At 44.3% G+C, this 24,480-nt stretch overlaps 1 protein-coding gene across 3 annotated transcripts in view; it reads left to right on the plus strand.

Annotated features, from left to right (window-relative positions):
• TMEM87B (transmembrane protein 87B) overlaps positions 1-24,480 on the plus strand; it is a 49,977-nt gene that overhangs the window by 3,081 nt on the left and 22,416 nt on the right. For 2 of the 3 annotated variants that reach the window (XM_065929846.1, XM_065929848.1), the window contains exons 2-11: positions 4,802-4,862; positions 7,556-7,647; positions 9,842-9,976; positions 11,130-11,183; positions 12,786-12,876; positions 14,327-14,388; positions 14,765-14,948; positions 18,873-18,972; positions 21,162-21,255; positions 22,804-22,874. In XM_065929846.1, coding sequence (XP_065785918.1) covers positions 4,802-4,862; positions 7,556-7,647; positions 9,842-9,976; positions 11,130-11,183; positions 12,786-12,876; positions 14,327-14,388; positions 14,765-14,948; positions 18,873-18,972; positions 21,162-21,255; positions 22,804-22,874 — 944 coding nt within the window. The remainder of the gene's footprint in view (positions 1-4,801; positions 4,863-7,555; positions 7,648-9,841; positions 9,977-11,129; positions 11,184-12,785; positions 12,877-14,326; positions 14,389-14,764; positions 14,949-18,872; positions 18,973-21,161; positions 21,256-22,803; positions 22,875-24,480) is intronic. The other variant, XM_065929847.1, reaches the window with a different exon arrangement.

Here is a 24,480-nt window from a genome sequence, read left to right on the forward strand (position 1 = left end):
TGTTCGTTGGGATTGGACCACCATAAGCCTTCCATCCCTGAGCTTGGCCTTGAGCCTATGGCTAGGGATCTCAAACTCAAGGACCTGTGGGGGCTGAGGCAAGTCCTTTCGTGAGTGAAGCAAGTTAGGGTTGGGGCTGGTGGGTAATGCTGTGAACTGCAGATGACATGCCACTGCTGAAGAGGGCTCTTGCCATTCAGCTCTGGCTGTGGATGCTATAGGGTGGTCGACACATTTTTATCTTTTTTGGCTGCACCGCACAGCTTGTGGGGTCTTAGTTCCCCAACCAGGTGTCAAACCCTCACCCCCTGCAGGGAAAGTGCAGAATCGTAACCTCTGGACCTCCAGGGAAGTTCGTATATTTTTACTATGTCAACTAATTCAGAAAAGTTTTAAAAGGCTCCTTGTGGGCCCAACATGACCCATTTTGTAGGTTGAATTTATATGTTGGCCACCAGTAGCAACTTGGGAGTGTGAATGAGAGCAAGCCATGGAAGAGTTTTAGACATTCCTGCTAATCACAGTGGCTGTTTTCTGAGGATGAATTGTAGGCTCCAGTCTGAACGGAGGCATCAGTAACTGCAGAAGTGTAGGCTTGAATCAGGCCAGTGGTGGCAGGAATGGAGTGGGTGTTTGCTTTGTCACTCAGCCATGACTGACTCTTTGTGGCCCCCATGGACTGAAGTCTTTCAGGCTCCTCTGTCCATGGGGTTTTCGAGGCAAGAATACTGGAGTGGGTTGCCATTTCCTCCTCTGGGGGGGCCTTCCCAACGCAGGGACTGAACCCACATCTCCTGCATTGGCAGGTGGATTCTTTACCACTGAGCCACCAGGGAAGCCCTGCAGGGATGGAGAGAAAGGGCTAAATCTGAGAAGTGTCTGTGAGATGAAGTAGGCGTGCCTTGGAGATGGGGTGATGGAGGTGAGAGACCAGAAGGAACCATGGCTTGAGTGATAGGGGATGGCATAACCTCCATACAGCCAAGCTGGTCAGCACAGGAACAGCTGGTGAGGAGCAGAGGGGGAGGTGTCTGGTTTAGTGCAGGTGACTGTGGACAGTAGTGGACATCCCAGAGGGCATGACCTTTTAGGTAATTGGGTATGTGGACGTGCAACTCAGAGGAGGGATCTGGACCAGGGGTTTATTGATGTTGAAACTGTTGAGGAGGGATGGGATTTCCTTGGTGTTCCAGTGGTTAAGAGTGAACCTTCTAATGCAGGGGGTGTAGGTTTGATTCCTGGTTGGGGAGTTAAGATCCTACATGCCTCAAGGACAAAAACCCAAAAGATAAAACACAAACAATATTGTAGCAAATTCAATAAAGACTTTAGAGGAGCGTCTACAGCTTTTCCTGGTAATGGGGTGCTGCCACTGAGCCCAGACTCAGCCCTCTGTCCCTCCTAGCCTCCTAATGACCTGCAGCTGGTGGACTCACCTGTGGGGGTGGGTGGCGGGCATGGACCCTACGTGGACTCATTAGGGGAGGGGGGGGGCAGCCATTTTCAGTCGGTCCGCTTCTCTTTCTGCAGAGAAAGCTGCCCAGGTCAGAGTTTGGTAACAAATCTCCTGTTGAATGTTCAGAAGAGTCTCTAGGATCTTGATCTACTGAATCCTGGCTGCCTTAATCCTCTGTAAATGTTGAGTTCATCCAGACATCAGGTATGAGGCAAGATTTGGAGAAGTGACACTGCTGCAGTTTTAGGCTTAAATCAACCACAAATAGCAACTCCAGAGGAGACATCCTGGTTTACATAGCAGCCCCATGCAGACTTTGAAAAAAGCTTGGATGTCAAAAATTTCAAAGGCAAAACATTCTCCAGGAAGATATGTCAACTTTGTCCTATGGTGTTCTGGGTCCTAATTTGAGAATCACAGCACTGAAATAAAGCAGAGTAAGGAGACAGAACTTGGGGCCTGACATTCCACACAGTGACTGTATGATCTTGGATAAGAGCTCACCTGCCCCAACTATAAAATAAAGGAAACTTCTATAAAAGACAGAAGGTGATTCATCAAGCGAATTACATTGATTACCTTCCCTGTTGGCCACTAAGCTTTCAGAATGGAGAAACACTAGAGACAAATTTGGTCTACCTAAGAAAATCCAGACAAAGAGGGGTGCGGATGAGAATCACCCAACATGTGGGCTGCGGCGCTGGCAGAGTGTTGTTTGGGAACAGGCAGAGAATAACTGCCTTACAAGGTGGACTAAGGAGAAGATGGGGGTGACGGTGAGAGATGCTAAAGATAGGTGACTTCCCCGTTACGTTCTTTGAGAAATGTGAGTAAAGAACGGAATTTAGTCACAGTTGCCTTTGTCTGTCAAATGCAATTCCCACTCTAGAAATAAGCTAGAGTACATTCAAGCCTTATAAGGATTACTCAGTCATTCAAACAGTAATAATTCATTGCTCTGTGGGGGGAAAAAAAAAAAGACTTTAAAAAAGAATGATCTGCATTAAAAAAAAAAAGTCTTGAAAAAACCATCAGAGAGGGAAAAGGGTTATCAAGAAAGAACCATTTCTCCTATCAGGGTTTTCCTGTAATTCCTAACCACTTGTTCGCTTAACTTAATCTCTTCTCACAGAATTTTTATTCTTGGGAAGGGCAGACATGGATCAAACCAGTCAATTCTAAAGGAAATTAGTCCTGAATATTCATTGGAAGGACTGATACTGAAGCTGAAACACCAGTACTTTGGCTACCTGATGTGAAGAACCTGATGCTGGGAAAGACTGAAGGAAGGAGGAGAAGGGGATGATAGAGGATGAGATGGTTGGATGGCATCATTGACTCAATGGACATGAGTTTGAGCAAACTCCAGGAGTTGGTGATGGACCGGGAAGCCTGGCGTGCTGCAGTCCATGGGGTTGCAATGAGTTGGACACAGCTGAGCAACTGAACTGTCTGAGGGCAGACATGAAATACTAGCTAGTACAAGATTTCATCGTAGTTGTGGTAAGGGATATGAGGAATGAGTCCCACGAACCTTGGAAGGGGGGGGGCCGACCTGGTATGGGCCCTGGTGGAAGATGCCCTGAGGAAGGGTATTTTGAACTGGGCGTTCAGGGATCAGAAGGAAATAACTAGAGGAAGAGTAAATTTTCATGTAAGTTTTCAGGTTGACCACTAAGGTCCTGAGGGCTGGAAGGAGTATTATGTTTTTGAGGACCGGAGGGAAAGGTACAAGACAGGTGGTCTGCCCACCTGTCTTGTGGTATAGTGCAGTGGTAAAGAATCTGCCTGCCAGTACGGGAGATGCAAGAGACGCAAGTTCGATCCCTGGATCGGGAAGTCTTGGAGAAGGAAATGGCAACCCGCTTCCTTACTGGGTGGGAAATCCCATAGACAGAGGGGCCTGGTGGCCCACAGTCCATGGAGCGTGGAAGAGTCAGACATGACTGAGCGCACACAGAGAGGGTGGCACGCCACAGCTCAGAGAGAGGCCAGCTGTTTCATCAAGGGTGCATTTATGTTGATGCCAGGAGAGCAGGCGCAGACGCACACACACGCAGCCCTCCCTCAGCTCCTGTGTCCTGCTGGCCTCAGGCTGTGAGCCTTGTGGGACCTCACGTCCGCTGCAGGGAGTAGGTCACGTGGGACAAGGCTCTAAGCCAGGCAGTGATGGGACCAGGTTTATGGTTTGCTTTGTTTTTCCTCTTTTTGACCACACAGCATGTGGGATCTTAGTTCCCCCACCAGGGATCAAACCTGTGCCCTCTGCATTGGAAGCATGTTGTCTTAATCACTGGACCACCAGGAAAGTCCCAGACTTATATTAAAAAAATAATCGATTTGGTCATAGGGAGGAGTGAAAGGATTGTTGTTGTTCAGTTGCTAAGTCGTATCCGACTCTTTGTGACCCCATGGACTGCAGCATACCAGGCTTCTCTATCCTTCACCATCTCCCAGAGTTTGCTCAGATTCATGTCCATTGAGTCAGTGATGCCATCCAACCATCTCATCCTTTGTCATCCTCTTCTTCTTTTGCCTTCAATCTTTCCCAACATCAGGGTCTCTTCCAGTGAATTGGCACTTCGCATCAGAGGGCCAAAGGATTGGAACTTCAGCTTTAGCATCAGTCCTCCCAATGAATACTCAGGGTTGATTTCCTTTAGGATTCATGGTTCAATCTTGCAGTCCAAGGGATTCTCAAGAATATTCTCCAGCAGCACAATTCAAAAACATCAGTTCTTTGGTGCTTAGCCTATTTTCCAGAATACAACAGTACTTTTAAACAGTAGAGAGAAGTGTTTTAACAAGATTTTTCTTTGTTAGTTTTTTAAAATATGTATTTATATATATATTTTGGCTGCGGTGAATCTTCGTTGCTGCGTGAGGGTTTTCTCCAGTTGCAGCGAGTCGGGGCTACTCCCCAGTTGCAGCGCGTGGGCTTCTCATTGCGGCGGCTTCTCATTGCAGAGTGTGGGCTTCTCATTGCGGCGGCTTCTCGTTGCAGAGCGTGGGCTCTGGGCGAGTGGGCGCCAGTGACACCCGGGCCTAGTGGTTCTGTGGCACATGCACTCTTCCCAGATCAGGGATCAAACCAGGGCTCCTGCATTGGCAGCTGAACTCTTATCCACTTACCACCAAGTATGTCCAGTATATTTATTTCTTAATATGGCTGCACCGGATATTAGTTGTGGCTAGTTAGCTAGTTACTAGTTAGATGTGGGATCTAGTTTTCTGACCAGGGATCAAACCTGGCCCCCAGCTTGGGGAGCAGAGAATCCTAGCCACTGGACCACAAGGGAAGTCCCTAACAAGATCTTTCTGTATTTCTTTTGTTTCTCATTACAGAAATCAGGACCTTTGATATTTAGGAAAACCATGTTTAACTCTACTGAGATCAAGTTTTCTGGTAAGTATAATAAGCTAATATAATACTGAAGTAACAATAAATTATAAGTAAGCAACATAATATAAGCTAATATATTAGGTTTTTAGGTGATTATAACATTTTAAGAGTCTCTTTTGATCTAGTCAAATTGTAGCTATTTTCAAGAATGGATTTTTCTAATCTTGTCTCAGAAAATGAAATAGGAATCATTCTTTAAAAATTATAGTTACAACCTAATAAAGGAATCTTCAGCAAAAAAGTATTTCACTTCTGTGAAATTTGACTTTGAATCCCTTTTAAAATATAATAAATTTTTTTATGGATATAGGAAATGCCATAATTGTGATGAAACCTTTGTGCCTCTGTCTAAATATACATGATTATAGTATGAAATAAAAATTATGAGACACTGATATTTTAATTAGGATTTTAGGGCTTATGAAAGCGAAAATACTGCTCGGGACTCTGTCTGTTTAAAGACCGGTGTGTCATGACTAACAAGTCATAGAGGGGGAGGTTTTCAGTATGTTTAGTGGGTTTTTAGCCTTCCCTAGTGGCTCAGCAGTGCAGAACCTGCCTATCAGTGCAGGAGATGCGGCTTTGATCCCTGGGTCGTGAAGATCCCCTGGAGGAGGAAATGGCAACCCACTCCACTATTCTTGCCTGGAGAATCCCATGGACAGAGGAGCGTGGTGGACTACAGTCCGTGGAGTTGCAGGGTCGGAGACGACTTAGCGACTAAATAACAGCAAGTGGTTTACACTGGATCTCAGTGTTTTATGGTAAACTCAGTGGGTTTACTGTGCTCTCACTCCTCTTAGTGTTTCCAGGAAGTTGCCTAGGTCAGTTGGTTGCCAGGGCTAAAGTTTGGGGATAAGGAGTAGTTTTTTCTGTTGGGTAGAGCCACTTGGCTTCATGGACTCCACAGCCATGCCCATTTTCTCTCTCACACCATCCTCTGATCATCTGTTGGACTGTTCTGCCCTGTGTGGTCTCTGCTGATGGAAGTAGGCGAGTCATCGACTAGAAAACAGAAGCGGCCTCAAAGCAGCTGCCTGAGATCATAGATCTTTAGTTGGTGATAAGAACTTGGTAAGAATAAATCAAAGCCCACGATGGGTGAGGAAAAGATTTTGGCATCGCAGTGCTTTAATAAGTTCATGTCACAGTGTCTAGACAAGATTTAAAACACTGGTGCAGACAAAAAAAACCAACTCTGGGGGAGTAAAAGGTTATATGGACCAGTGAAACAGAGAATTTGGTTTTTATGGCTCAAGCAGTAAAGAATCGCCTGCAGTGCAGGAGACACGGGTTCAATCCCTGGGTGGAGAAGACCCCCTGGAGGAGGAAATGGCCACCCACTCCAGTGTTCTTGCCTGGAGAACCCCATGGGCAGGGGGGCGGGCTGCAGTCTGTGGGGGCGCGAGGAGTGACATGCCTGAGCGAGCGTGCAGCACAGTGTGAACGTGGGAGAGCAGCCTTACAGCGGGCCACAGTCCAGCGTCCACACACCTAACGGGGGAACGGGTGAGGCAGCAGGAGGGAGTCAGGAACAGAAGCACTTGTAGAAAGTGGGAGTTTAGTCGGGTGAAAGCCGGCAGTGCCTCAGCGCTGGTGGGCGAGAGGTCTTTCTTGAGCCGTGAGCGAGGTTCTGACAGGTGGCTGGCAGGGGTGGATGCAGCACCTGAGCCTCCTTGTTCTGCTGCCGTGCTCACCAGGCAACCTCCTCCTCACACTGGGCGTCCAGGAAGGCTTGTTGAAGAGAGTTAGTTGATCATGACATGCCTCCTTTATAGTTAACTATTTATTTTAAGTGAGCAATTGGGTATTTGGGTATTTATTTTAAGTGAGCAATTGGGTATTTGGGTATTTATTTTAAGTGAGCAATTGCACAGCTGTAGTGCAAAAGAGGAGACAGCATCTCTGAGTTCTCACAAAGCGAAGTTTTAGTGCCTGCAAAGTTAGCATTGGTCCCTTGGACATGCGTCTATGCTGTTTGGTGGGTCAGACATCGGCTTTCCCTTAGGTCACCCCACACTCCTTAGCAAACTGCCTCAGGCGGTCATACTTCTGCCTTGCCCTCACGCCTCCTGGGCCTTTGCTTCTCCTGTCTGTCCACCCTCCTCTTCCCTGGGCAGACTTCTGTTCTTTCTTCATGAGCCTGCTGGGGCCCCATTCTTCATGCCCGCGTGACTATCTCAGGCACCTTGCCCAGGGCTCGCTTGATCCCCTGTTCTCAGCCTCTTCCACCGTCAAAGGTGCCTGTTTAACTGTTAACCCTCCTTTCCCCTAATTCCTCTTTTGCCAGGCATCCAGGGATTATTCTAGTTTACCATTATGTTTCTTCCTGGCACACAAGGGCTACTTACTCAGTACTTCTTGGGTGGATAAGTCAGTGAAGAGAACATTTCAGAGTGAAATAAACAGTGACTGAGCGTATCCGGGTACTCAGTTTATTTTAACACTGGACTTAACATATAGATGAAATGACTAGTCTTACAGCAACATTTGGTTCACTGTGATAATTTAGTGTAATGAACTTATCTGTCTCATTTTGCAGTGACTTTTTGGAGGAATTAGGTAATATTTTACTCATTATTTCCTTAAGGTAGCCTATTTTAAATTGAATTCTTGAAACCTGAAATTTAAATTAGGGTATATAATATTATTTACAATATTGTTACTATAAAATGAGACTGTGTTTTTATCTACAGTGAAGTCATTCAGCTGTCCCAGGCCTATGAAGTTTACCATCGAGTGGCATTTGGAGCATCATACCTGTCACAATGAATATTCTGAGTTGGAAGTAAGCAAAACGCAAATTTTAAATGAGTGTAAAGCTATGAAGGAAAAATTACAGAGTATAAAGATTTATTTGCTCATGAAGTGAGGAGTCTAGAAATAGAGACTGTAGTTTTAGAAGTGCCACAGATTTATTTTGGGACTTAACAATAAATGCTTTAATTATGTCAAAATATATGCTTTCTAAGGATACAAATCTATCAGTTTCCTTGTATCTTATGAAAAGCATTAGTAATTATTTAAATCAGAGTTATAGGAACCATTGATAAAGGGATTGTGAATCATACATAAATAAAAAGTTATTTAAGTTAATTTAAAGAAGAAGTTAATTTAAAGAAGAAATGTAAAAATTTCATCCATTCAGAAAATGAGTAGCAGGGGACCTATGGCTTTAGTGCAGATGAGCAGATTTCATGAGTATGAGTAGATCTCATCAAGAAGTGAGGAGGGAGACGGGAGAGTGTGAAGGAGAAAAAAGAGGCCAGCCTAGGTCAATGTGTGCTTCCTAAGGAAATCACAAAAATATTCGCTTAGATTGCATAGACATCAGATTTAGGACATCTAATGTTGATGCTACCCTATTAGCTGATAAACAGATCTTATTCAGATTTTGCCAGTGTCCCAAGAATGTCCTTTTTAGCAGCTTTTTTTTTTTTTTTTCTTTTTTCTAATACAGAATCCAATCCAGGATCACACTGTATTTCTGCAGGGGTTTTTTTTTGGCGGGGGGAGGGGGCAGCTGTCATTCATGACATGACATTGATATGTACAACTGATTTATTTTTATAAAATGTCCCTCAATTTGAGTGTTTCTCACATTTTCTCATGAATAAATTCAGGTTATATTTTTGTCAGACATACCATACCCTGGAGAAGGAAATGGCAACCCACTCCAGTACTCTTGCCTGGAGAATCTCATGGATAGAGGAGCCTGCCAGGCTACTGTCCATGGGGTCACAAAGAGTCAGACACGGCTGCAGCGACTTAGCATGCACGCACTAGAAAATATACTGTTTTGTCCCATTTTTGATGATGTTAATTTGCTCAGTCAGTTAAGGAAGTTTCTGTCAGTTTTCCACTGTAAAGCTGCTACTTCTCTCTCTGTTGTTAGCAATAATTTGTGAAGAAATACTCTTGTATTTACATGTAAATATCCTGTTTTTTCCACCAGTCCTTGCTTTAATGCTCTTTGGTTCTTGCCTGATTGGTTAGTTGTTACTGTGGTGATTGCTGCGGCTTCCCAGGCGGTGCTGGCGGTAAATAGCCCAGTGGACAGTGCAGACAGATGTGAGAGATGCAGGTTCGAACCCTGGGTCAGGAGGGTTCCCTGGAGAAGGGAAGGGCAGCCCCGTCCAGTGTTCTTGCCTGGAGAATCCCATGGACGGAGGAGTCTGGTGGGCTCCAGTTCATAGGGTCACAAAGAGTCAGACATGACTGAATCGACTTAGCCCTCACACACAGGATAACTGCTAAATGGTGATTCTCTTAATTCCATGTTTTCTTCCACATTTACTAGCAGCCTGCTATCAGAATGCACTCTCTCTCTTCCTTTACCTTATCTGTCAGTCAGTCAGTTGTCAAGATGGACTCGCTGATGTTTAGTTTGTCGGGTAGGTTATGATCTCTTAACCGGTTTTATGTATTTTGCTCACATTGTCCCATATTTGGCCAGTTGTCGTCGCTCAGTCGTGTCCGAGTCTTTGTGACCCCATCAACTGCAGCACGCCAGGCCTCCCTGTTCATCACCATCTCCCAGAGTCTGTTTAAACTCATGTCCATGGCCTTCCATTTGGCCAGTGAAAGTCTCTTAATCTTTTCTTGATACCCGGGAGCTGCCATTAGGAGCCTGGTTTTATTCATCCACCCAGGAGCCTGGAACCTCATTGTTAGTTGATGTGTAAATGAAATTTCCCCTGCACTCACTTGGGTTTTGCCATCTTTGCTTTATGTTGCTATGTGTTTGGTTTATCTTTCCTTGTAATTGAATACTGCTTCTTTAGCTAAAATCCTTTATACATGGAGTAGAATGAAAGTAATCTCAGGACAAAGTATTATACGCAAAATTATATGCAAAGCTTTTTTTCTTTTTGGTATTTTGTTCTACTGAATGCTTCAAGTGTTCCAAACAAAGTAAATTTTTGGTATTGTTTAGATATTAAGTGAAAATAAATTATGACATAGAACTTTACCTTGCGTAGGAGCTGTCACAGAAACATGAACTTCAGGTCACTGAAGACTTTTGTGGTCATTATTTCAAGAACAGTGAATGCTGGACAACAAAAAATGAAAATGTAGAGTGCAGCGGTGATTTACAGGTGTTTCCTCCATTGAATGTGAGTATCTGTCTCTCTGTGTTGAGATCAGATGTATTTGTTTCCCAGTGAATATAAGTATCTATTTAACTTCTGTTTCGCCAGTATTGTGATAAAGAAAGGTCTTAATTCATCAGTTTTTAAGTTTAGTTCTGTGTGTGTGGCAGTACATAGTAAGTGAGATATTGGTACCACTGTTTCATGCCTTTGTAGCCTGTGCAGCAGCATCCTTGAAAGAGGATCTTTTTATCATCCTTTCATGATCTGCTGTCACTGCATCCCTCTCTCTTCTGCCCACCCCAGTCGGGTCTTTGCCAGCCTCACCCCATCAGAATAGCTGTAGTCAAGGCGATCAGTGACCTCCATTTCATTAGATCCCACGTCTGTTGCTCTTACTGAAGGTCTGTCAGCTTACCAGCGTTTAACACAACTGAACACTGTCCTCTGTGCACTAAACCTGGAAGACTAGACTCCAAAATGTTAATAGTGATCATCCCTGGGTAGTGAGGCTGTGGGTCATTTTAAGTGATTTTTTTTGTCCTGTATATTCTGAAGTGAAAATGTCTTTAATAAAAATTTGGGGGACTTGCGCGATGGTCCAGAGGCTAATACTCGGTGCTCTTGATGTGGGGACCTGGGTTCAGTCCCCGGTCAGGGAACAAGCTCCCCCGTGCCATAGCTGAGACCCCGCTTGCCTCAGTGAAGACTGAAGATCCCAAGCGCCGTGACTAAGGCCTGGTGCAGCCAAATAAATATTTTTTTAAAAATCTAAAAGAAAAGTTTTTTCAAAGATTTCTTTTAAAAATTTGTGTTGAGGTATAATAAACATAAAATAAAGCATGCTTATCAGAAGTGTAGGGCTTAATGAATTTTCACAGCCTGAACCTGCTCCCATAGACCCAGATCAAGTATAGACCATCGGAGCACTTTTGGGTTCCTAACACCCTCCCTGCCAATGGAAACCACTGCCCTGAAGAAGGAAGTCATTTTTCAAGTGTAGGATTTTGTTACAAGTGTAGTGTTTAGGGTACAGTGAGAATTGTTCTCTGGTGTTCGGCCTTCAGATCTTTACTTTTTTTGTAATAGCTTTTTTTTTTGTCCTCAATTTGTTAGAACTATTTTTTCTCAGGAAATGCAACAGTATAAAATGGAATTATTTTGTTCTTTTTTCCAGAGTAAACAACTAATATCAAATACCGGAAATGCTTCAAACCAGGAAGGATCAACAGTAAGTCACTTTCTTTGCCTTTAAATCAAATGTATACAAGTTAGAGTAAGATTGAGCAGAATCTGCTGATGGATAGATACTCATGGTCTTAAGTAGGGTGAGTAAAATTAGGAAAGAAAAAAAGAAATGTAATTTAAAACAGTGTATTTTGTTACACATGTCTGTGTGAATTTTCTACATGTTTCTTTGTTTAAAAAATCTATTTAAAGCCATAATTTAAGGGTAACTTCTATGTAGTCTTCCTTTACTTTAAAAAATAAAATCCCCCTGTCACATGCCTTAGCGCAGCAGTGGACTAGTCGGTATCGTCTTTAGGAAAATAAAGAGACAGAAACTATGATGTAGCACCAGGTGGAGGGGAAATTTAGAATCAGGGGGCATTATTAGAGTCAGGAGACTAAGAAGTTGAGGGTTACAGAGGGTTGAGTGTAGGGACCGAGAGCAGACTTAGGAGAGCTTGAGGCCTGCTTTTAGACTGGGACTGTCTACTTCTATGGTCTTCTGCAGCCATCTTACGGAACAGTCTGATAGTGGAAAGGCGTTCAGTCTGCAGTGGTGCTGAGCCAGCTCTGCTTTGTACACATGCTGTCACAGGTGGAGGAGGAGGAGATGACAGGGAAGACTAGGACGTACTCAGGAAGGAGGAGTGTGAAAAGTTTGGTCCAACTACACGGGGGTGTTGGAGGGTCCCCAGGCAGTTCCCCGGCAGGCGGGTTCAGCTTCTCAGTGGGTCTGAACTCTAGCAACAGAGTGCCCAGCAGGCATTTAATTTAAATAGCTTAGCCCAGCAGTCCCTAACCTTTTTGGTACCAGGGACTGGTTTCGTGGAAGACAATTTGTCCATGGACCTGGGGTGGGGCATGGTTTCAGGATGACCCAAGGACATTGCATTTATATGCCACCACTGATCTGCCAGTCAGAGCTCAGGCAGTAATGTCAGCGATGGGGAACAGCTGTAAATACAGAAAGCTTTGCTCACTCGCCCACCGCTTACCTCCTACTGTGTGGCCCAATCCTAACAGCCCACAGACTGGTACTGCTCTGTGGCCCGGGGAGTTGAGGACCCCTGTTTTAGCCTATATACTGTATCTGAGTCATTTTCAATCATGTTATATGACATCTTTCTTCCCCTGTTCAGTTTTAAAACACACACATTTAAAAACCAAATGCTTGATGATATTAGAAAAACTACTTGAAAGGTAATACTAAATATAGAATGGTAGCTTTAAGAGGAAACCTGTAGAAATACAAGAAGTATGGGTCTGCCCTGTGGTGCCAGGGTTCTTTGCTGCAGCATGCAGTCTTTTTCTGGTTGTGGTCCTTAGGCTTCTCTTGTGCGGGCACAGGCGCTAGAGTGCAGAGACGCAGTAGTCGCAGCACAGAGGCTTGGTTGCCGCTGGCGTGTGGAATCTTAGTTCCTCGCCCAGGGATCAAACCCGTATCCCCTGCATCGAAAGGTGGATTCTTAACCACTGGACCACCAGGGAAGTCCCCCCAGTTCGGTTCTTAACAGTTGATTTAAAACACGGTGAACAGTTGTTTAGCTATATCTTGTAAAGCAATTTAAAAAAATAACTTAAAGGATTTTTTTTCCTGTTTCAGGATGTTGTAGCCAAAACACAAAGAGATGGGTTTCATATCTTTATTGTTTCTGTTAAAACAGAAAAAACAGATGCAAGCTGGAATTTGAACGGTATAGTTAAACAGTATGCATGTTTACAGTCTGTTTTTACTGTATTCTGTATTTTTGTCTTTAACTCTGTATTTTTGTCTTTAATTCTACATTCTCTGTTAAAATACATTATTCAAAAAGAAATTTCTTTAATCACAAAAATGAATAATCTGTTTATTTCTGAGACTTAAAACTTTATGCTTATCTTAACTCTAATATTTATTTTTTTTAAGAGACTAGAAATTTAAAATTAAGCTAAATTTAAAAAATTTTTAACTTCATGGAGGGGTACAAAATTCTCCAGATTAAAAGAAAAAATTTTTTAGCATGTAGAAATGGGTGGGCAACACCCTAATTGTAGTTGAAATAGATTATATTCTGTTTTTTGAAAATGGCCATCATTAGGGGTTTAAAATTTTGTTCTTTAAAAAGTTTAAAAAAGAAATAAAAAACATGTGTTTGTCGCCTCGGAGTAGAAGTAGCATCTCTGGCAGCTGTGGCTTCTGTGCCCTGAGCTCCCCTGCCTGCCCAGTAGGTAGACCCTCTGTTACGTGAAGCTGTGGCCCCTGGTGCCTGGTGTGAACCCAGGCTTGCATCAGGCAGTTTTCAAGGGGGCAGATGCTCTCAGAGGTCCTGGAATTGCCTTGTCACTCCCTTTCTAGACTCGGAGTCTGCTGGGCTCACAGTAGCCAAACAGCATGTGAGCATCTTGGGAGTTTGCAAACTGCCCTGATTCACCCACTGGGACACAGGTGAAGCCACAGTCTGTCTCTGAGGGGCACCCAGTCCAAGGCGGAGGTAGAAAGCAGTAAGATCAGACAGGCATGGCTGCGGAGGAGATCCAGAGCTGTTCTTCCCACTGAAGCTGGTAAAGATAAAGAGGCTGCTCTGGAGAAGGCGAAGCAGGGCTTCCTCCTGGGGGCGCTGTAATGGGCCAGACCATGCCACACTGGTGGCAGGGGCCCCGCTGCCAGCCTGCTCCCCACCGCCTTTCTCTCCTTGATACCAGTAGGTGGTTTTAAGCTGCTGCTGAATGGTGAATGGTGCAGCTGCTGAGCTCTGCAAGTCTTGTACTGTGTCTGCCACTCTGTTATTGCTGTCTCAGACAACAACCCAAACTAGATTCTGGAGTTCAGTAATTTGTCCAGGTTACGTTACGAAAGACAGAGTCCTCAGTGAGGTCAGGGACTCAGCCAGGGCCAGTCTCCGAGCAGGACTATGCTGTCTGCCTAAGCGTCACCTTAGCCCATGCTGTGTAACAGCATCTCTATAAGTAAAGATATCTTGATGAGGTCACGTAATCAAACAGCTACTAATTACCCAGTACTTTGTGTGTGCTAGGTGAAAAGTTAGTGTTGTTCACTTGGTTTATATTCTTGGAGCCTTAGAGTGAGCTTACGTTGAAGAACTTAAAAAAAAACCTATTAATTTTAATACCTTAATTTCTTTATCCCCATCCTGCCTTCTCTAGTTTCTCTTTCTATGTTGGGACCTTATGGATATATCTCTGCATCAGATTGGCCTCTAATGATTGTGAGTATCTCTGATAATTTTTTTCCTTTTTTTAAAAATGAGCTTTGTATCCTAATTAGAATATTCAAAAATTTTAAGAGATCAGTGGCAGTGATTCCTTAGTAGCTAACACTGACATACCCTCTATTTCAGGTTCCATGGTCACTGGAAAATAAAGGATTGCAAACTTGAATGTAGAAATGCCAATTTTCCGCTTTGTGCCAGTGCCGTACTGTTGCAATTGTGACCTTATAGTACACTTTGAAGTTAGGGAGCCTGATTTCTCCAGCTTTGTTTTCCTTTCCTTGGCTATTCAGGGTCTTTTGTGTTTCCTGGGAATCTCAGTTTTCAAATGATCACAAGGTGTAATGGACTAAAATTGCTTCTCTTCCCACAGTTCTACATGGTGATGTGTATTGTTTATATCTTATATGGTGTTCTGTGGCTGATGTGGTCTGCCTGTTACTGGAAAGATATATTAAGAATCCAGTTCTGGATTGCAGCTGTTATTTTCCTGGGAATGCTTGAAAAAGCAGTTTTTTATGCTGAATACCAAAACATCAACAGCACCGGGCTATCAAGTAAGTAGTGACTGTGTCCATGAACATGGTATAACCCAAGAGTCTCCTAGCATTTGTGAGCAGAGGAGAGGGGACTCCCCCTCACCTTCATCCTGTGGTTTGGGAACAACCATAGTATAGATGAAAAGGACAGAGCCAAGAAGAGTGTCAAAGTAGGTCTTTGAACTAGGATAATATGTGTATGGTCTTTGCTTTCTGTATTCTTGCTGACTTTCCCTTACTTCCCTCCTGGGGAGAAGAAAATTCCCTAAGGTTCAGCTGCCAGTGACTGGCTTAAAGCAGTACCAAATTCTGGCCTGGGGACTTGGGTGCTACCAGTCCTTTTAACATATTTCTCTTTTTTTCATCCATCCTCTTTCTTCTCCTTTCCTCAACAAAAAAGAAAAGAAAGTTTGGCCACAGGAGTCAGATGAGCAGTGTAGGATGGATGGTGCCTGCAGCCTTTTACAAAGAACTTCATGTGACCGTGGGTGGCACCGTCCCAGTTCACACAGCAGAACGTGGGACGGGGGACACCAGCCGGGCATTCAGTTGGGCATCTTCAGATGTGTGCCCCAGACTGCTTAAAGATAGAGTCGACTGTCTGTACAGAGGGACTTCCCTTCCAGTGGTTAAGACTCTGTGCTTCTAGCACAGGGAGCACAGGTTTGATCCCTGCTTAGGGAACTAAGATCCCGTATGCCTAGCAGTGTGGCTGGTAAAAAAAAAAGTGGGAGGTGGCCAGAAAAGTAAAGATATAATTAATTTCATCACTGCACCTTTGAAAGAGAGATCGCTCAAAAGGATAGAAAGCACTCAGGATGTACTCAAATAGTCAGTTACAAATGGTCATGATGCAGATTTTCAAAGGGTGTAGTTATATGGTTCTTTATTTTAAATCCTCTGGGGAAGAAAGGGTGAGTTGGTATGTAGATGAGATAAATACAACATAATGTTGATAAGTATTGATGCTGAGTGATAGTACCTGGGAGTTCATTATATTGCTTTCTCTGCTGGAGAGAGAGAAAACTGTATTGTAGTTTCTCAAAAATGAAAAGTTTAAAAGGATAATATGCAAAACAATAAAGCAAAGACATACATCTAGGGAGGCATGTTGGGGGTGTTATTATTCTCTAAGGAGTTTTAGTGATGTATAAGCACGTGTGTGTGTGTGTGTGTGTGTGTGTGTGTGTGTGTGCGCGCGCGTACCCGCGCTAAACCAAATGAGGAAGAAAGGGTAAGTTGCCGCTTATGACTGGGTGTTAAAGCATTCTTGAGTGTCAGAGGAGGTAGGTCAGCTTCTTTACTGCCAGTGGTGAGGGGGTCTCTGTCTAAAGAAGGTGGTGTGAACTTGGGTGAGGGGCAGCAAAAGCCTGAGATCCATGAAGAGAAGGAGAGTCCACCTGCCATCCTCAGGGCCATCAAGCCCTCAGAGGTGACTCCACCAGGGCTCGGACGAGAAAGCCCAGGCAGCTCTCCTTGTCTTTGAGGAGTCCTGTGGAAAAGAGAGGTACTCGACGGAGCCTGGACTGATGTTCCTAATTTCCCCAAGTCTGCACTCTGTAAGCCAGGCTGTCTTGCTTAGCATTGGTCCTGGAAGGACAGAATCTGGAAAAATCAAGCAGTGAGGAAACAGTGATTGTCAGGACCCAACAAGGACGCGTTAGGGATAGGGCACTTGACTTGTTCTGCAGTTGGGCAGTTAGGCATATGTAACAGACTTACTCCACAGCGTATCTGAACTTCTTCACGGTATTGGACGAGGTCTCCTGTGGTTTCTTCTGGACAGGATGGAGAAATGTGAGCTGAAAAGAATAATTAGGTGAATTAGCAGCTGGTTTCTGAGTGTCTTTTTCCCCCTTTCTGTCTTCACTGCCAGAGCTCTCATCATCTCTTGGCTGGATTCTGGAGTCGCCTTCTAAGCATTTTCCTGTCCTATAGTCTATTCCTTTCCAAGCCATTAAGTAGAGCAGTCTTGATAAAATAAAGCTGTCCGTTTTATTCTAAGGGTCAGCAAGCTCTTCCTGCAAAACCTACACAGGAAATATTTTTGACTTTGTTGGCTCTGTTGCAACTTCTCAACTACTGTCTTAGGAGCTGAAAGATGCCACAGACAACAATTGGATATGGCTACATTCTCCAATAAAACTTTATTTACAAAGCACATGTCAGGCCAGATTTGGCCTATAGGCTGTAGTTTGTCAATGCATTTTTTATTCTTTTTTTCTTTTTTTGACTTATTTTTATTTATTTATTTGACTGCTCTGGGTCTTAGTTGTACAACATGTGGGGATCTTTAGCTGTGGCATACAAACTTTTAGTTGTTCCTTGTATGATCTAGTTTCCTGACCATTGGTTGAACCTGGGCCACCTGTATTGGGAGCGAGGAGTTTTAGCTACTGGAGCACCAGTGAAGTCCCACTCTTATTTTTTTATTGTTGTTGACTTCCCATTGACCTTAGCAGCAAGACCAGACTCATGGCCTGGCATAAAACACAGGTGAATGGGCCATGCCTCTGTCGCAGTCTCATTTTGACCTCTCTTATTACATGCCTTGCTGCAGACCTGCCAAACTTTCACATCTTGCAGCATTTTTTTTAGCCATGCTGTGAGGCATGCAGGATCTCACTTCCCTGACCAGGGATCTAACCCACACCTTCTGCAGTGGAAGCGCAGAATCTTAACCACTGGACCGCCAGGGAAGTTCCATCTTGCAGCATATTTTGCTTTTTCTCTTTCTTCCTTCATGCCTCTGCATGTGCCATTTCTTTTGCTTTTCCCCTTCCCCTCCTCTGAACAGTTAACTCCTACTCAGCCTTCACCTCCATCAAGTCCCTTGGACTGCACAGAGATCAAACCAGTCTATCCTAAAGGAAATCAAACCTGAACATTCATTGGAAGGACTGATGCTGAAGCTGAAGCGACAGTACTTTGGCCAGCTGATGCGAAGAGCCGACTCATTTGTAAAAGACCCTGAAGCTGGAAAAGAATGAAGGCAGGAGGAGAAGGAGGTTGACAGGATGAGATGGTTGGGTGGCATCACTGACTCGGCAGACATGAGTTTGAGCACGCTCTGGGAGATGGTGAAGGACAGGGAAGCCTGGCGTGCTGCCGTCCATGGGGCTGCAGAGTTCGACACAACTTAGCGACTGAACAACAGCAGCAACAGCTCCAAGCCCTGGTGTGGATGTCACTTCTGAGAAGCTTTTCCTGCCCCGTGAGGTGCAGGTCGCTTTTCTTGCCGTGCTGGGACACAGACTGTGTTTCCTCCAGCTCTTGCTGCATTCTCTCCTGCCCAGAGTCCAGGCCTCACAAGGGCAGGGAACGTGGTGTTTCTTTTCCTGTGACAGCCACACAGTAGGAGCGGAAATCAGTAAATGAAGGGGCAACCTGGAGAAAAGAGAGCTCTTGAGGACATTGTGGTTTTCAAGTATTTCCAGGACAGGAAAGGACTCTGGGCTTCCCTGCTGGTTCAGACGGTTAAGAATCTTCAAGAACCCAGGAGACCTGGGTTCCATCCCTGGGTCAGGAAGGTCCCCTGGAGAAGGGAATGGCAACCCACTCCAGTATTCTTGCCTGGAGAATTCCATGGATAGAGGAGCGAGCCTGGCAGTCCATGGGGTTGCAGAGTCAGACAAAAGTGAGTGACTGCTACTACTAAAGAGGTCTAGTTCTTTATAGCCTCAAGTGGAAGAGTAAGAACAGAAGGGAGCTCGAGGAGACAGGTTTCCGGTGGACTTGAGAAAACCGCGCCCCATAGAGCCGATCAGATTCAGAGCGAATTCTTCACTGAGGTTGCAAACAGCATTAGATTAGATGACCTTTAAATTTAAATGTGGCTAATTCATCTCAGGTCAGAATATAGTTGTACGTAGTACATGTGTAGACTTGGCAACAGGCGTCCAGGTGGACCCAGAGCAAATGGTTTTCCTTCTTCCCCATCAGCCCAAGGGTTACTGATATTTGCGGAGTTGATATCTGCGATTAAGAGGACTCTGGCTCGCCTCTTGGTGATCATCGTGAGCTTGGGATACGGCATCGTAAAGTAAGTGGGAAAGACCCCGCACCTCTACCCTGTGATTGTGTCCATCTCCATGATAGCCCCTGTGAAGCTGGACACCTCTCAGTATCGAAACAAAAATCCCAGAGGGAAATACCTGCCAGGATGTGTTTTTTAAGGGACTTAAAATTTTTTCATCAATTAATTATTTGGGTGCGTCAGGCCCTAGTTGTGGCACTTGGGATCTTTGTTGCATCGTGGGCTTCTCTAGGTGAGGGCTCCAGAACGCACGGGCTCTCTAGTTGCGGCACAGGCTCAGTTGCCCGAGGCATGTAGGACCGTAGTTCCCCTGGCCTGGGATTGAACTTGTGCCTCCCGCATTGAAAAGTGATTTTTACCCACTGGACCACCAGGGAAGTACCTTTAATGAATTTCCATGCACTGGCTGTTTCATGCGTGCGTGCTCGGTTGCTTCAGTCCTGTCCGACCCTTTGCGAACCCATGGACTGTAGCCTGCCAGGGTCCCCTCTCCATGGGATTCTCCAGGCAGGAATACTGGAGTGGGTTGCCATTTCCTCCTCTGGGGATCCTCCCAACCCAGGGATCTAAAACACGTCTCTTATCTCCCCACTCTCCTGCATTGGCAGGCAAATTCTTTACCACTAGTGCCACCTGGGAAGCCCAGCGGTTTTATACTTTCCTCAGATAAAGACCCTAAGCTCCAGTGACTTTATAATTGGATGAATAATCAACTTTAAGGATAATGGAAATTTTAAATGATTCTTGAGGCTCAGGTCATTTTCTAGTTTCCTAGGCAGCACAGTTGGGTGTTATGATTGTGTTTGAGATGTTGTAAGAGAGCATGCTCTGACTAAACACCAGGTCGGCAGAGTTTTTGTCTGAAGCCTGGCTATCCCCCGCAGATCCTATCAAGATCTTTTCTCCCTCTTACCTTTGACTCCCTGGTTGTGAACATGGAGGAGTCTGTTCTCTAAGACTCTGATTCCCGGAAGCTCAAACCTTCACACTGAACCACAGTTACATCTTTTTTTTTTTAATGTTTATTTATTTAATTGGCTATGGTGGGTCTTAGTTGTGGCGTGCAGGATCTTCAGTTGTGGCATGTGAGCTCTTAGTTGCAGCATGTGAGATCTAGTTCCCTGACCAGGGATCAAACCTGGGCCTCGGCATCACATGTGCTGAGTGCTAACCTAGACACCAGGGAATTCCAGAAACTTCAGTTCTATTTTCAAATTGCCAATTGCTGAAAACCATCATCTTTGCATATTCCTGACTCAGTTATACTTTCAAAGAATCCAAACTGTTATTTTAATTCTTTTTAATTTGAAGAATGAAAACTGAAGTCTGTTAGGACTCTTGTTTGGAGGTATTGAGAGAGAAAGCGGTGGGATTTGATTTCCTGACATCCTGCTCTTTCTCTGCCCACGTCATAGAAGCAATCAGTGGATTATCTCTGACAAAACACATCTCAGAACAGTTTACAATGTATCTTCGTGCAAGACTTAAAGGATTAGTTCTGCCAGTGACCCTTAGAAGTTGGCACTTACTAGGTTTCATCAATCTTCTCATCCATTCTGTAGACATAGTACTTGGGTTATGTTCATTATACTACTTGGATTTCAGCAGCAAAATCTTCTGGTCTCAGAAATGTTGCCTCTGGTGGTCCAGTGGTTAAGAATCTGCCTTGCAATGCAGGGGACACCAGTTCAATCCCTGGTCCAGGAAGGTTGCATGTGACGCAGCGCAGCTAAGCCCATGCTCCACAACTACTGCACCTGTGCTAGAGCCGGGAGCTGCGGCTGCGGAGCCCTCACTCTGCACCTGCTGAAGCCCGCAAGTCTTGGAGTCTGCTCTGCAATAGGAGAAACCCGCACGTCACTAGAGAGGAGCCCCTGCTCTTTGCAGCGAGAGAAAGCCCACGCTCAGCAACAAAGACCCAGTGCAGCCATAAGCAAACAATTTTTGTTTTAAATGTTGTTTCACAGACATCGATACAGTTTCAAGTCCTAGAGAAGGAGGCCTATTTTTCCTGAGCCTGTTTCTGCCTTGTTCCCGGGGATTAATCCTGTTTTAAACAGAATCCCTCTATGGTAGGAGCTGACTGATGTGATTGGATGGTGACGTCCTTGGTGTTGGAAACGGGGCCAGTTACTGTACTCAGATGCGTTTTACTTATCTTTTTCTTTTTTCCTGTTTCCTCCTCCTCATTCTAGGCCTCGTCTAGGAACCGTCATGCACCGGGTCATTGGATTGGGGGTTCTTTATTTTATCTTTGCGGCTATTGAAGGCGTGATGAGAGTCATTGGGGTAAAAACTGCATCATTCCACTTGCACTTTTTTTGTTGTTGCTGTGAAATTCGGTTTTACTTTCTTATCTCCTGAGATGAATTTTTAAAGATAGGAAATTTGTGAAAAAGGCCCAATTTTGAGTACCCCCTCCCGCACCGTGTGGACTATTTCTCTTTTTATATGCCCTGAAAGTAAAAGGCTAACCAGAGCGCTTTTTAAAATGATATGATTATGAAGGCACCACCTGGTATCATCCTAGGAATTTTTAATAGTCCCATCTCAAAAGTGTTCATGGCTATTCTTTATTGAAGAGTGTTCATCTCTATCCTTACACAGTCTGCACACGTTCATGTCTTCCTTAACCCTCCGTTTAAACGTGTAAGTGAGCAGACAGTTAGCTTTACCTTCTGTGCGTGCAGACATCACGTGTCATCGCTCCTTTAAGTGTCAGGTAGTTGTCCGTTTTCCCTGACTCTGGTGGGCTCAGGATTGGGGGCACTCAGTGGCCCTACTTCTGGAGGAACCGGGACGAGGCGGTGTTCTAGGAAGAAATGGCTCTGGCAGTCAGGGCAGCAGTAGTTTACCCCAGAGAAGAGCGAGTGTTTGTATCTGCAAAGACCCCTAGATGTCTAGCTCTTGGTTTTCCTTAGTAATATGTTTGATGACTTAGTGATTAAGGAACTTTTTATATTTTTGTTTGATTCAGAGAACTGTGTAATTTTTACTCAAAACGTCTTTTGGGTTAGATACTGAAATCAGACCGTTGCGCACAGAGTGAATAATCTGCACGTTGCCACATGCACTTACTTCACATAGTTTGATCTGATGTTTTAAAGCCGGGCATTTGTCCAGTAATGTTAAAAACCTCACCCTTCTTCCAGTGTCTTTGACATACACGCATTCTGGGTAGAGACACCAGTTCTCTTCATCTCTGACTCCTTGAAAGGTGCATTTATTATTACTTTTACATAATAATGAAGAACTTTCTATTTACATATATAATTCATAAAAGCTTATCTTTGCTGGGAAGAAAATAGAAAGGAGGATAAACATTCCACGGATAGATGACATGTTTCTTTAAAATTTGACATGGTCAGTATCTTAGATGTGACAGTTTTGGGTGTGATTCTCTGTCAGCTCTTGAGTAGAGTATGCATCCAGTCTGTGGTTGCAGTTCCTTTTCCTCATTTTACCTTTTTCACATCCTTTCACTTGCGGGGGGGAAGAGGAGGAGCCCATTGCTTTAGGAGCCGTGGCTGCAGGTTTGGTCAGAAGAGGGCAGAGAGAGAAATGGTTGACCTGAGTTGGGTGGGACATGCTGTGTTTTATTTGCCACTCCATAATAGCATTTTTACATTATCACTAGACAGGCTGATGACAAACTAACATTTGTAGCTGCTGAAACAGATAAATACCATGTGCTCAAATACAATTCTGTTAGGCAAAAAAATTTTTTATATAGCCTTTTGTAAAATGATGAGGAGATAAACTGTTTTTCTTCATCAGATGATAATCATTATAATGAAACTTTTACGTTCAGATTTTTTCCTTATTTTTCTCTTTCAGGGTTCTAACCATTTAGCTGTTGTCCTTGGTGACATTATTTTAGCAGTTATTGACTCCATTTTTGTATGGTTCATATCCTTTACTGTGTCCTAAAATTGTTGTGTCATCAAAATCATATTATTTTTAATTTGTAATAATACCAGAGAGAAATATAGTTATGCGTTACAGGAATTTAGTTGAAAATGAAAAAGTAACAATTCCTCAATTAAAAAATATCTTTATTTTTTTCTATTAGTTTAGCAAACTTAAATGAACATGCTGAGGAATCAGGTAGAGGAGACAAACACTTAACTAGGAGCAACATAGCAATAGTAATTGCCATTTTACAGAGGTGCCGTGCAAACAGGAAAGAGGAATTAATTGCAGCCTGACAGTGCAGAAAGATTTCAGGGAAATGGTGACATTTAAATTGAGACTGCATGGACCAATGGGAATTTACTAGGAAAAGAATTAGGGTTTCCCAGGGGGCACTAGTGGTAAAGAACCCGCCTGCCAGTGCAGGAGACGTAAGAGATACAGGTTCGATCCCTGAGTTGGGAAGATCCCCTGGGGGAGGGCATGGCAACCCACTCCAGTATTCTTGCCTGGGAAATCCTGTGGACAGAGGAGGCTGGTGGGCTACAGTCGGTAGGATCGCAAAGAGTCAGACACGAATGACATGCACGCACAGGAAAAGAACTGGGGGGAAAGCATTCTGAGAAGCTATGAGGGGACCAAATCGTTGGGAGCAAGAAAATACAGAGACAGGGGCAGAATATCTCAAACCAGCTTGCCTGTAAGTACCTTGTATGGGAGAATCTTAGAAGGTGGGGCCAGGAGGGAAAGAGAGAAGGACATGCTTAAGAGTTTAGAGTTCTCCGAAGGTAGAAAATATCAAGGAGTTGAAGCTGCACAGGTGAATGGCATGATGAAATCTTCTAAGAGAGAACTCAAGATGACTTTTTAAAAAAAGCGTCAGAGGACCTGCGGTCCAGAGACTAAGACTTTACCCTGGGACCTGGACAAGCAGAACTGCAGGGGAGGTGAACTAGCTACTGGGTTTCCCTGGTGGCTCAGTGGCAAAGAATCCGCCTGCCAATGCAGGAGACTCGGGCCTGATCCCTGGGTCAGGAAGATCCCATGGAGGAGGAAATGACGAGCTACTCCAGTATTCTTGTCCAGAGGATCCCGTGGACAAAGGAGTCTGGTAGGGTAGAGTCCATGGGGTCATTGAGAGTTGGACACGACTGAGCAACTGAGCACACACGCAAACTAGCTGCTAGTGGGGCTCAGCATTACCATCGCTAACCTTCGTGTCTTCTCTGCTGTCACTGCATGTTTAGAAAATGAGCTTAAGATATCTGTTTGGTTTGGAATTGTCTTATTTCTAAGCTTGGGTATGCTTATGTGAGGGAGCATATGTTCCTCCATCAACTACTTGAGCTACAGACTTTGCATTTTTAAAACATATGTTATCTTTTCTACTGGTCATTTACAGATGTGTGTTTCAAAGAATTCTTGCTCTTAGCCACCCACAAGGTAGTTCATTGGGAAAAACACACAGTCATGCAAATTGGCAGAAAATTCCAGAGAAAAGTGGCTATAAACGCTTTAATTCCATCTGGATTTGAATGAGGGTAACTTGCCACCTTTATGGACAACTTTGGCTTTGGTCCAACATGTCATGAGCCAGATTCA

Source organism: Muntiacus reevesi, chromosome 3, assembly GCF_963930625.1.
Source record: "Muntiacus reevesi chromosome 3, mMunRee1.1, whole genome shotgun sequence".
Taxonomy (NCBI): Eukaryota; Metazoa; Chordata; class Mammalia; order Artiodactyla; family Cervidae; genus Muntiacus; species Muntiacus reevesi.